A 14150-nucleotide genomic window follows, 5' to 3' on the forward strand; every position below is an offset into this window, starting at 1 on the left:
GTTTTTTTGTTTTTTTACAAGGAATGCAATTTGCTTGAAATTTAAACTGTAAAATGTTATTTTTTTGTAATTTTAATTTTTGCTGTAGTGCTTTCTTCACCAAGAATGAAACAAATTCCATAGAGACCCCCCAAAATATGTACTAGACCCTTTCAGCCTGATATGGATTTTAAGGGGTTACCTCATGCAAAAAAAAAAAGCAAACACAAATGTGTGAACTCCCCCTAAAAATCCATGGGGGCGTGGCCAAGATGTCGGCGTGAGCAGACGTGCTTCCCGGAGCTCTGCTAGAGACTGATCCAGATATATCCTTGTACCCATGCTACTAGCTGCTGGCTGCCTGTCTGGCCCTCCCTATGCCGTCCCGTTCCTCGGTGGGACACAAAGGAGGTAGGAGGATTCGGTTTCCCCCTGGGGAACCGGCACTAGACGCTCCGGAGACTCATGGAGTGGGAGGCCCACGCGGCCATTCCAACATGGCTACGCAGACCGCGCCGGCGGAGGCTGATGCATCCCCTCTCCCGGGCATTCCTGAGGTGATGGCTGCTATAGCGGCATGCCAGACGGCACTGACGGGGAAGATGGAGGCGGTGCAGACGGAGGTCGGCCTGATTAGACAGGACCTGGACAAGATCCGTGCAAGGCTGGGAGTGGCGGAGCAGCGGTAGGCCAGGCGGAGGATGTGCTGGCGGAACACTCGGTGGCGATCCGGACCTTGCAGAGCAAGGTGAGGACCTTGGAATTTCATGCGGAGGATGCCGAGAACCGCAGCAGGCAGAACAACCTGGGGATCGTTGGCCTGGTGGAGGGGGTGGAGGGCCAGAACCCCACTGTGTTTGTGGAAGACCTTCTTCGCTCCCTATTCCCGGGGGCGCAGCTGTCCCCATACTTCACTGTGGAAAGAGCTCACCGGGTCCCTCCGCAGAGGGGCCCGGCTGGGAGCCCCCCGCACACCTCGATCCTACGCTTGCTGAACTTTAGAGACCACGATGAGGTGCTCAGAGCGGCGAGGATGTTGAAGGAGGTCAAGTATCAGAATTCCAGGCTGCTGTTCTTTCCTGATTTACACCATGGAGACCCAGAAACAGCGACGGTCCTTCGACGCGGTCAAGGCATCCATGAGGGCTAAACGGATCAAGTACAGTATCCTCTTTCCAGCGAAACTGCGTGTGGTTGATGGTGAGACTGTCAGATTTTTTACTAATCCCAGAGATGCTGCCTCTTGGTTGGAGACACTACCTGGCTGACTATCTAGCTAACCTACTCCTGGCTGATGAGTCTGCTAAGGATAATCTGCCTTTGTTTTTTCCTTTTTGAGCCAGGGTAGCTGAGTACTGCTCTGGTGGGGGATCTTCTGGTATTATTCCCAGCCTGGTGACTATTCAGAAGGGGTGGTCTGGGTGAGGGGCCCTGGCCTTTTGTCTGACATGGTTATTTGAGGTTTTGGATTGGTTTTTCATTTTTCCCCTTTTTTGTTTTTTCTCCTTTTGGTGACTGTTTCGGTACCTTTCCCATAGATGGGCCCCGGTCATGGGGTATTGCTGGCATATCCTCCCCACCATCATTATCACCTTTGTCTGGCTGGGAACCAGTGAACTGATGGCTTGTGCCTGCCTAGCCCTGTACACCCTGCATAATTGGCCGTGAAATCTCTGAACAGGACTGTGCCATGTGCAGTAGTTGGGTACATCCAAGCTACAAGGACTGCTGTGCTCTAGCAACTCTTAAGGGGGGGCTAAATGCGCCTGTGGCAGGTTAGGATAGTGGTCTCCCCCTCTGTGTATATGAGGTGAGGGGGGGCTGCGTCCTCCTGACGGTCTGGTGCACGCCTACCTGAGTAAGTTGCTCACAAGGACTTAGGGGTTATTTTTGCTGTTTGGTTTGGGGATCTATGCAGGACTCCACTGTTGGGGGTCCGCGGGGTGGGGGAGATCGGCAATTGCTGATTAGTTATGGTTTTGGTTTTGTTTAGTTCTAGTTTTTGGGGGGGGGGGGGGGGTTTTCACGGTTTATTGACACAAGTACAATCCTATTTTGGGAGGTGGAGTATGGGCTCAAGGTTTAGCCTTCTGAATCAGGGGGGCCCCGTGGCCTATGGGTATGTACGAGATGGGGCACCCTCTGGGGTGGGTTGGTTGTTTTTTAGGGGAGGGGGCTGTGAGACTGAATCCGGGGACATATTTCCATCTGTTGTCAGGTATGGCTGAATTCTCTGTTCTCTCCTGGAACGTGAGGGGTCTGAACTCTGCGGTCAAGCGCTCGCTGGTGTTTAATTTTCTACAAAGATACTCTCCCCATGTCTGTATCCTTCAGGAGATGCATTTGGTGGGCTCCCAAGTGCTTGGCCTCAGAAGAGCGTGGATTGGCCATCACTATCATGCCACCTACTCGAGTTATTCTAGGGGGGTGAGTGTGCTTGTTCACAGATCCCTCGCGTTCCAGCTCCATGGTTGAAGACGGATCCAGGGGGTAGGTTTGTTGTTTTGCATGCTACTATCGCAAATGTGGACTATGTCCTGGTGGGTATCTACCTGCCTCCCCCTGCAGATACTGACCTTTTGTTTGTCATTATGAACTTAGTTATAAGGTATGGCGTAGAGAATGTTCTGTTGATAGGGGATTATAACATGGCCCCATCCCCAGAGCTGGATAGGCTCCACCGGCCCTCCCGTGAGACTCCGGGTCTGACACGTTGGGCCGATACTTTTGGGTTGGTAGATGTCTCACGCCACTTTCACCCCTCGGGCAGAGAGTTTACTTGCCATTCTTCCACGTTTCGCACCTTCTCCCGTATAGACCTGGGGTATGTTTCGCAGGCTATGCTGCAGCGAGTGGTGAACGTGCGGATTCTGCCCAGGGGGGTGTCTGATCACGCTCCCCTTCTCCTTGGGGTTTCCCTTGGGCTCCCTTTGCAGAGGGGACTGTGGAGGCTGTCGGGGTATTGGATAGCAGGCATTGGGGTTCAGGAGGATATGCTCCATGTCAATACTGGTTGGATAATGCGGACTCTGCTGAGCCCCTGGTGGTCTGGGATGCGTTCAAGGGCTGGCTGAGGGGTGAATACATTTCCCGAATTGTCAGGTTTTGCAAACGGTCTGTGCAGTTGCTGGAGGAATTAGAGGGGTTGTTGAGGGAAAGGAGAGTAGACACGTGGCGGACCCCACCCCCCCTACCACTGGCCAGTGTTATGAGTTATCGGTTGTTCACGAAGCGGCGGACAGTTTCCCAGCCCTCTCCTTAACAACCAGATATTGTTAAAGACACCGGTGGTCAACGCCTCTGAAAATTTGCCTCTGAACCATATGTGGAAACAGCTGCTTTGGAAATTCACAGTGAACAGGGATGGGGAATTCACATGTGTGAACCTAGCCTAAGTATGTGATGGATGATGCTCCTCTATGCCCCTGATGATGTCACATATTGTCACATATTGACAAAATGCATAGGGAGGAGCTAGATGTGCTGACATGATCACACACATCAGTCGTATGACTAGGACTTCCACGTTTGATATTCCATATGCAGATAAACGCTATCTGTTCTACACTGTAAGTGTTGAATTTATCAGGAGAAAAAAACAAAAGGAAAAAAACGTCTTAAAAAGTAAAAGCAATAAAAGCTGCCAGCACAACGGAAAATATATATAATGAAAACAATTGGAAATAATAATCAAGTGTGGCTTTAATTGTGAAATATATGTAAAGTACTACAATCAGTGATAACTGTATACAATAATAGGGTATATGTTTGAATGTGGTAAGTAGTGATCAAAAAATAAAACTCAATCTACAATAATGTATATTATACAAAAAGTCTCATGTGTCCACACAAAATCAAAGAAGGAGCTGAAAAGGTAGGTGATTAATCTGAAGAAATCCACCGTATCAACAGCAATATTGTGTGTTATACAAAAAGATTAGGTCCCATAAATCCGCAAAGAATACAAAAAGTGCTGTGAATACTTTGTCTGAATAAATCTGCCACCTTATGGAATGAGGCTTACCGGAAGCAATGGACCCAACTAGGCATATGCCCACTGAGTCACAAAGGCTTGATGGTGTAATCACACCTGGGTATGTAGTACCTCCAAACTTCCATATACATCAAACGTTTAAATTGGATTTCACTGTGAATCTCTCCAAGGTTACATATACCAGAAAAGGAGGAAATGGAGCCCCATAGTGTATTACCGTTATATAAAAAACATTTATAGAATCAAAAATGGGTACTCACATGTGAGAAGACATAAAATGCATGTACATTAGAAATCTGGCTATGCAGTGGCATCAGCAAACCTCTACCTATGCGTTTCACCTTAATAAGGCATCATCTGGATCATCCCCAGGTGATGCCTGAACTCGCACAATCAGCTGAACTCGCACAGTTTCATACCCACATGTCAGTTCAGACTTCGGGGGCAATTTCAGAGACATCTGTGTGGGTTCCTACACAGGTGTCTATTGAAATTGCACCCAAAGTCACCAAAAGTAGTACAGAAACTACTTTTGGGAATCAGTGCGGCGTCGCAAAGTGGGCGTTGCACCAATTTGGATGGTGCCATTGCCGGAAAAAGCTGTCGATTTGGCATGCAATTTGACATGTCAAATCGCATCAATGTGAACTTAGGCTTAATGTTGCAATCCATTACAACAGATCATGAAATTGCTCTGTCTTGAACTAAAGCAAACTTATAAAGATTAATATACATATATTAATCTCAATATCTTTATTTATATTTATATATCTCAATCATTAACTCCTTTCTTCCCATTTTCTATTTAGCCTTTTTTAGTAAATACCATTTTTTTTACCTTTTACATGCAATCATTAGGCCCCTTTCACATGGGATGGATTCCATCCCCTGCTGATTGGAGGAAAGTTGTCAGATAACACATCTGTATCTACTCAGTTTCTTCAGAATGGACATGGACAGAGCCTGCCCTGCTCTATGGGCGGCCAGAAATAAATCTGAATCTATTTACACCCAACTATCCTCTGATCCAATCCACCTAAATGGAAGAGGATGGATTCTCTTAAATTTTTTTAGTGGAGCTGGAGGTTGGCAGGTGTAAATGGACACAAGTCTATGCACAGACCTTCCGATCAGGTCCACCTGAAAAACTGACAGGCAGACCTGATCGGATGATCGACCTTGTGAAAGGGGTCTTATATATTTTGGAGATCACTACCACTAAAAATCCAGGTTTTTCTCCAAAAACAATATATCTATTGTAGGTGATGAAAAGGTTATTTGAAAATCAGTAACTAATCTTAATTTACTATCAGACGCACAGAGCGCAGCAGGAGAATAGGCATCTGACACACTGAAAGAGTTTTGGATGCTGAAAAACATTAAAATTATATTAAATTCAAACATTTATTTTTGCTAAATGAGCTCTAATAGTAGACCTTAAAGTGAAGTAAAGGTTTGCGTTTTTTTTTTTAAATAACAAACATGTCATACTTACTTGCACTGTGCAATTCTTTTTGCACAAAGTGACCCCTAACACCGACTTCTGGGGTCCCTCAGCGGCTCTTGCAGCTCCTTCTCTTTCAGATAACCCCCCTAGGAGAAGCGCTCTCCCAGGGGGGTTACCATACCATTTCACCTTAATGCATAGGATGCATTAAGGTGAAAAAACATGAGGGTTTACCCCTTTAAATGTTCCTGGTGTTGTTTTTATATTTTTTCTCCTCTGAGCCGAAGCATCCACTATGGGCAAGCTCCCATTTAGAATTACAGCCTTACATACAGCCATCCCCAAGAGGGACACAGAGCCACGCTGATTGGAGGCTGCTGTCAATCCCTGCTGTGGTAGAGGAGGAGAGGCATGGCTTTGGCTCTGTGTGGTTCTCTGTCTTCCTGTGTGTGAGATGCTGGGAATGGTTGCACATAAGGATGCAGCTCTAAACAGGAGAATGCATATAGTGGAGACTCCAGTGGGAGTGCCATAGGTCTCGGCAAGTAGGAGAAAACTCAAAGGGGAAAAAAATGATAAAAAATATCAAGTTCTGATATCAGCAGCTCATTAAGCAAAAAAACAAAACATAATTATATTAATAACTTAAATACTTTAATATCATTTTAAGTCAATAGACTCACAAATGCAAAGATGGCAAAATAAGAAGCGAGGCAGGGAAATATGAAGATTTCCTTTCCATACAGTGTTTCTTTTAGCCCTTGTACACACGGTCGGAGATTCCAACGGAATGTGTCCTATCGGACCGTTTTGTCGGAAAACCCAGACTGTGTGTGGTCTGCATCGGACTGTTTCCGTCGGAATATCCGACGGACCAAGTTTTCCAACTTGCCGGTAAAATTTTCCAACAAAATGCTCCTATCGGACATACTCCGATCATGTGTAGCCTACTCTGATGGACAAAGTGCCACGCATGCTCAGATCAAATAGGTAAAGTAAAAGTAAAGTAAAATTGTGTTAAAGACAATGTTTTATATATGTTTTTTATATGTTATTTCAAATATATACAGTATATATATATATATATATATATATATATATATATGTTAATTTTCTATTATTTTTTTCTCTTCTCTTAGCAAAAACCTTCCATGTTTTACACCGAAGACACCAAATAAACCGATCCCCATCCCTCAAGAAATTGATATGAAGAATTATAAAACACACCATGTACCGGTACCTGATACTGTATTTTATGACCAGCCAACACATTAGCTTTTAGCTTCACATACTATGACCCATTAAATTACCCGACGATGTGCTAATTGTTTAATAGCAATAAAGTTCATAGTAACATCACAGTCCCCAAGAGGTCCTTTTAAAAAGAAGTAATATGGTTGTACCACAGCCATACTTGTTTTTTTTTGTTTTGTTTTTTTAAGTTTTGATTATCAGTGTGCTGTATAAATGTCAATTGCTTGCCCTGGCTTTGGGAGTCCAGAGCTTTTGGAAGGCATTATATATGAATTTACATTTTACATAAAAAAAAAAAAAAAAAGCCACCTAATACAAAGTAAAAGCTTGGTGTGACGGAGGAGTGGGCTGAACAGAACACCCATGGTGGTTTTAGGACAGCTGTTCAAATGGGTTCTTTATTTGGAAGGGGAAGCTAAAAAAAGCAGGGAGTCATATAAGGGCAATAATCCAAACACACTGAGGGACAGGAAAAATATATCAGGGTGGCAATAGAGCAAATCAGGGGATAAGTTCAGAAGCACAAAGCAGCAATCTGGTACATCAGGGACTTAGTCAAAGGTCACAGGGCAACAATCCAGGCACAGTGAGCACCAGGCCACATTCTGGTGCAGCAGGGGTAAAGTCAAGGGTCATAGGACAACAATTCAGGCACAATGAGTACACGGCCACAATCTGGTACAGCAGGGGTTGAGTCCAGGGCCACAATGCAGGCACAACAGGGGCAGACAATAACCTGGTACAGCAAGGACCTAATCCAGGGTCATAGGGCAATAACCCAAGCATGATGAAGGACAGGCAGCAGTAGGCACAGCAAAGGTTCAAGGATTCACCAGCAAGTCCAGGCAGTGTAGCAGGGTAAAGAAGGTCCAGAGGCCAGAAGTCCTTCACAAACCAATTCCGGGTCCTCAGAGGGCTGTGTGTCCCGACCGCAACTTAAGGACCACACTGGTAGCAGTTGCAGGAAAAGCAGGAGGGAGAGTAGAGTTCCAGTGTCCAGAAAGCCACACAGACAATGTTTAACTAGAAGTCCCAGCAAAGCACATCCCATATGGAAACTGTATCTGTCTCAGCAGTTCCATGCATCTTCTAGCCCCATTCTAGTGAGACCTGCAGCCATGAGCTCCTCTGTCCATCAATGAAGTAAGCTATGAACAGTCAGACACTTTTTTGTTGTCTGATATGTTGAATTCAGCCAGAGATCTCAGCTCCAATTTGTCAGTGCTGAGGTGTCTGGCTCTATCCTAGAACAGGAAACAATAATTTATATGCTACCTGCTGCCTTGTCTCATACCCCCTGTGGGGACTTAGGAACTCACAAACCAAATTATGCAGATAAGTTGACTTTATTACACACTGTATCTTTCTTTCCTTCCACCCATGGTCGTTTGCCTTAGTGAGTGTCCATTTCAAAGAACAAAAAAAGGAAAAATTCAATATTTCTGACTTATGTTATACTTGGCGACATTGGATGTTTAAAAAACAGTCTCATATGTTTATGTTATTGTTATAGAGATGCTCTGTAATACATATTACTGTGCAAAAGTTTTAGGCAGGTGTATAAAAATGCTGTAAATTAAGAATGCTTTCAGAAACAGAAGTGCTAATAGTTTATTTTTAGCAATTAACAAATAAAAAGTAAATGAAAAGAAGAAAAATACAAGTCAGATTAATATCTGGTGTGACTACTCTGCGTTAAAACATCATCAATTCTTCCAGGTACACTTGCACACATTTTTTGAAGGAACTTGGCAGATATTTAATCCATCATGCCATACTATGAGGGAGGCATGTGATGGCCCTCAAATTTATCCTGCAGCAGGACAACAACCCCAAAAATACAGCCAATGCCATTAGGAACTATCTTCAGCATAAAGAAGAACAAGAAGTCCTGGAAGTGATGGTTTGGCCCCCCACAGAGTCCTAATTTCTACATCAACAAGTCTGTCTGGGATTACATGAAGAGACCAAAAGATTTAAAGCGGAGCTCCACCCTAAAGTGGAGCTTCCGCTCATTGGAACCCTCCCCCCCTCCGGCGCCACAATTGGTATCTTTCAGGGGGGAGGGGGGTGCAGGTACCTGTACAGTACAGGTATCTGCACCCACTTCCGGCATAGATATTTGCAGAAGCTACGCCCCTTTCCGCAGAATCTACGCCCCTTTCCGAAGGTCCCCCGCTGTCTGCTGGGAAACACACGGATCCCAGAGACAGCGGGGACCATCCTTACTGCGCAGCGCAACTCGCGCATGCGCAGTAGGGAACCAGGAAATGAAGCCGCAAGGCTCCACTTCCTCATTCCCATACCCAAGATGGCGGCGGCAGCACCCAAGAGACGATCGAGAGATCGGCTTCGGGTGCCGACATCGCGGGCGCGCTGGGCGGGTAAGTGTCATTATTTTAAAAGTCAGCAGCTGCAGTATTTGTAGCTGCTGGCTTTTAAAATAAAAACGGCAGACTACCACTTTAAGGCAACCTACATACACAGAAGGTCAATGGTTAGTTCTCCAAGATGTTTGGAACAACCTATCTTCTGAGTTCCTTCAAAAACTGTGTGCAAGTGTACGTAGAAGAGTTGATGATGGTTTGAATCCAAAGGGTAGTGACACCAAATATTGATTTGATTTAGATTTTTCTTCTGTTCACTCACTTTGCACTTGGCAAATTGATTAATAGAATACATTAAAATATATATTTTGAAAGTTATGTCTATTTAAAAAAAAAAGGAGTAAAATGGAGGTGTTGTCCAAGGCAGCAAATCAGATTTCAACTGCCATGTGCCAGATTAGAAGACGTATGTGGATTTCTAATTGGTAGCTATGTGTTACGCTTATACTATTTGATTTTAGACATGAGGCTATAAAATGGTAATAGTTTCCCTCAAACCTGCTGTGCCTCATTAAATGTAAGGTGAAAATAAAAAATAAATATAATTCGTTGATATTCTTCTACTTACCGTATTTACATTTTTTTAACAAGCTATTCTGATAAATCCACTTACTTAAAAAGGCTTCATGGTAAATACTGGTCTTGGGTAAATTATATGTAATTGTTCTTTTATATAGTTTATACGTTTTTCACTGCTGTTTTGTGTTTTTTTAAATATATGTATGCAGTCTTTATTTTACAAATAAACATTTATTACAAAGACGCCACAAACCTGATAGGAGACGGAAATGACTAGGGTGACCACTCTTGTATTTCTTACTCAAACACCACAGGATATGGGACAGAGAGTGCCAAGGGACTAGAAGTGCCAAAACATGTTAATTGCAGAAGCTTGAACTGGAGATCAGCAGAACCATGAGGGGAACCAGCAGAAGTTAAAGAGGAACTCTGGTTGGGCCACAGGTTCAGGATGGACAAGTCCACCAGGGATTCCAATGGCAGGTGGCAGGGATACGCATAGACGGCTCTAGCTGGCTGCACAGGAGTCCAGAGCTGGCAATAGGTGGGTGGAACATAATCAGAGACAGTAGCAGAGACAGAAAGCCGGGGTCAGCAACAAGTGGAAAATGCAATACAAAATCCCAAGCTGAATCAAGATCAGGCAGTAGTATAGAGCAGGACCTAAAATCAGATGAGTCGAGAGCCAGCTTAGTAACAGAAATCATAAGCAGGATAGAGCTCAGAACAAGAAGAATAAGCGGAATACCAGTCATCGCTGATACTGAGTTAGAGCATCCTTAAATAGGTCCCTACTGGAGCCAATACTGACTGTGGGCATACACATACATTCCTGCACATACTGCACGTGAACGAACATGCGCTCTTCTGCATGCAGGTATGCACCTAGTCACAACTCAATCTGAGGACCTGTGAGTAAAAATATGCATGTGAGTGTGTTTCTGAACCAGCTGGATAACAGGAATTCCCTGATAAAGGATTCCAAATTCATGAAGGGTTAGCTAAAGAGAACTTATAGAAGTAGATGCCTTCTTTTTGTCTGATTTAAACTATCAGAAAACTGCCATTCACAATCACTTGTATTTGTAAACTTCAGTTTGAGTCAAGCTGTTGTCACGTAGGAGGCACTAGGAGAGAAAAGTTTAAAAAGAGTGAAACACTCCACCTGCTTGTAGAAAAAAACAAAAAACCTTACCGAATGTTATTGTAGCGGATGACATTTTGGACAAAGTGTCAATCACGTGAAAATTTAGTTTTTGCCTCAAAACAGTAGGGGTTCTGAGGGTTAATTATGTAGGTTAACTTTGACATCAGTTTGGCTGGGCTATGTTAGAAGTTCTGCTTAGTCATGTGTACAATGAGGTGCACATGACAAGCCAGAACCAGGCCTGGTTGGACGTTTTGGGTATCAGCTTCCTTGGAACCAATCAGTGGGTGTGCTGGGTCCCCCGCTGAGGAGTCTGGGAAAGGATACTTAAGATGTTGAAGTCACGTGTTCAGTAGGAGTTCTTGAGGCCCTAGCGGTCTGTTCTTGTTTCCTGGACTGGGGTAGCCCCGCGAGGGGTCCCGGTCACGGGGTGTTCGACACCCAGCAACGTGCTTCTGTTGGATAGCCCCAATAGACCCGCCTGGTCTGGGGTAGGGATCCGTCTGTTCTTGAGTCTCGGACCCGGCTGGTCCAAGGCGCAGTAACTGAGGGAGGATTCAAGGTGTCCGGGTGTGCTCTCAGCTTAGAGGGGCACCGCAGCTTGTGAAAGTGACTGGGGAGGACTCTTCGGAGGAGGGCCGACAAGTGGCATCATGAGAAATGCCTGGTTACTTAGTTGGGAAGGACATTGACGAATCCTCGCTTTTTCCAGTACTATCAAGGAGACAGAGAACGTTCCAGGTACTGAGGATAAAGGTTCCTGTTCACTTTCACAGCTTGTTCAAGGTCAGAGATTTTACAAGTTCTGAATCACGTGCTGACTGCCCTGATCTCTGGCTAGAGATCTGTTCAGCCTTGAAGTGCCCAGCTGCGAGTGGCTAATCTCTGGGTGGTAATAGAGACTTTGTTATGTCTGCAGTTCAAGGTGCCTGAGTTCTTCACCCTTGCCCTCTGTTCCCATATGAGACTGTGTTGTTGGATGTTACCCCTGCAAAATAAAACCTTTCAAAAGGACTTTATTGGTGTCAGCGTCCAAAGTTGTTGGGTATAAACCCTGGGAACCCCTAGACGTGAAGGACAAGCCAAGCGGAGGTAACTGGTAAGCCCATAAAGTTAAGGTCGCCCTACAAAGGGTTATGGCCGCTACATTATCATGCAGTATTTCATATTTATATATTTTTTAACCTTTACTATGAATGGAAATATATACAAAACAACAATATATTACTTTAAACAACAGAAAGTCACTATGATAATTGAGGCACTACTTAGAAAGTGACAATGTTTTGTAGATTTCTCTGGCATGTCATTTCTTAAAAAGCAAAAGGAAACTCTATACAGAATCAACAAAGCTGTCCATCTGTAATCCAAACACCAAAGGAACAGCAAAATCAGGAAATTACCATTTTATATGCTGGGTACCTTTAACATTTTTAATAATATTCATAAATGCACTCATGACTATTATTTATAATTATAGTTAAAAAGAAAAATAAATAATAATGATAATTTTAGTTGTATTGTATCAGGAATAGGAAAATGATATCCCCTGTATATGACACCATGTCCACCTACTTTTTGCTGAGATAGAGAAAATTCCCAGGAAAAATGTAAATACTATTTTTGACGGGTATATCTCTGTGTTGCACAGTTCCTTGCACAGTTTGATGAACTTCTGCCTGAATAAATTCAGTAATTTGATTGCAGTATCAATTTATTGTATGTCTGCATTAAATACCAAATACCATGAAATTCCAAAATTTTCCAACAGGCAAAACTGCTATTTATAGCTTTCCATCAAAGTTCCTTTATTTTTATTTTTTCACAATATATGTTTATTGAAAAGGAAGGGTTGAATACATGCATGGTATAGTATGCAATAATCAAAAGAAAATAAAGTAAAAAGAAATATAATATAAATGTAACCAGTTTCTAACTATTATCTATATGGGCAGAACAACTTGTGCCTAAAACAGTTACCTTGTGATCAGAAGGTTTAAATTAAAAAAAAGTAAAAACAGTTGCTGAAATTCTTCAAGCTTCCTTGGGAGTGTTATAGTTTTTCCCAACCCCCTATAACTGTTACTTTAAGGCCCCTTTCTCACCTTTCTCTTAAAGGCCGCTTATGCAGAGCAGACACAGCTCACCCTCCTCTATGGTTGGTTGGATGTAAACGCACAATCCATCTTTTTTTAGTGGATCTGATTGGATGTAGACAGGTATAAACAGGCATGTGTTTGATTGGGTCCATCTGAACAACTAACCAATCAAACCTCTAGTGTGAAAGGGAGCCTAAGAAAAAAAGTTATAAAATAAAGGAATTCATTAATGGAGTACTATCACTGTATGTGTTCATTGCAAACAGCTATCAGAATACAATGTTTTTCTCCAATAGTGTTTTTTTAATTGTAAGTGTAGGTCAAGATTTTATTGTTATTTAGGTTACGTGTTAAGCTTCAGCATTCATGGGCCATTTAGGTGTTTTGTGTTAACTTAAGTAGGTAGGTCTAATGTTGGGGTTGTAGGGAAATATGGAGGTAAATGTGAGCATTAGAGCCGGTTCACACAGGGGCAACTCAGGATCCGACTTCAGATCGCCCCCAGTCGCCTCAAGTTGCGCTACTTGTAAAAAACAATGTAAGTGAATGAGAGCCGTAAAGGAGAAGTCCAGTCATCCCGACTTCCAAGTCTGAATCCACCAGCTGTCTCAGCGTCTCAGACAGTGTCTGGAAGACATATGCTCATCTATGGACAGCCTCATTGAACAAACTGCTGAGCTAAAAGCATGAACAGCCTAATAGACTTATACCCAGAAAGTAATGATTTAATCACTGTATCTACAAGCAAGAAGGAAACAGTGTGCATATACACTATATTGTCAAAACTATTGGGACACCTGCCTTTAAACACACATGAAATTTAATGGCATCCCAATCTTAGTCTGTGGGGCTCAATATTGAGTTGGCCCACCCTACCCTTTTCAGCTATAATAGCTTCAACTCTTCTGGGAAGGCTGCCCACAAGGTTTAGGCGTGTTTCTATAGGAATGTTTGACCATTCTTCCAGAAGTACATTTGTGCTGTGAGGCCCTGATGTTGGAGAAGGCCTGGCTCACAGTCTCCGCTCTTATTCATCCCAAAAGTGTTCTATTGGATTGAGGTCAGGACTCTGTTCAGGCCTGTCAAGTTCTTCCACCCCAAACTTGCTCATCCATGTCTTTATGGACCTTGCTTTGTGCACTGGTCCAAATCATTTGGTTTGGTGTGGTGTTGTTTTTCAGAGGTTGGGCTTGGCCCCTTAGTTCCAGTGAAGGAAATTCTTAAGGCGACAGCATACCGAGACATTTTGGACAATTTTATGCTCCCAACTTTATGGGAACAGTTTGGGGATGGCCCCTTCCTGTTCCATAATGACTTTGCACCA

General features: G+C 43.5%; 1 protein-coding gene across 1 annotated transcript in view; it reads left to right on the top strand.

Moving 5' to 3' along the window:
- The window catches only part of LOC143958913 (uroplakin-3b-like), a 32077-nt gene extending 22453 nt beyond the window's left edge, over positions 1-9624 (top strand). The window contains exon 6 of the mRNA XM_077467897.1: positions 6560-9624. Within this exon, the coding sequence (XP_077324023.1) occupies positions 6560-6695 (136 nt within the window). The 3' untranslated portion in view covers positions 6696-9624. The remainder of the gene's footprint in view (positions 1-6559) is intronic.
- The last annotated feature ends 4526 nt before the right edge of the window (positions 9625-14150 follow it).

This window comes from Lithobates pipiens, unplaced genomic scaffold (genome assembly GCF_037356315.1).
Source record: "Lithobates pipiens isolate NorthernLeopardFrog02 unplaced genomic scaffold, aLitPip1_a1.2 Scaffold_64, whole genome shotgun sequence".
Taxonomy (NCBI): domain Eukaryota; kingdom Metazoa; phylum Chordata; class Amphibia; order Anura; family Ranidae; genus Lithobates; species Lithobates pipiens.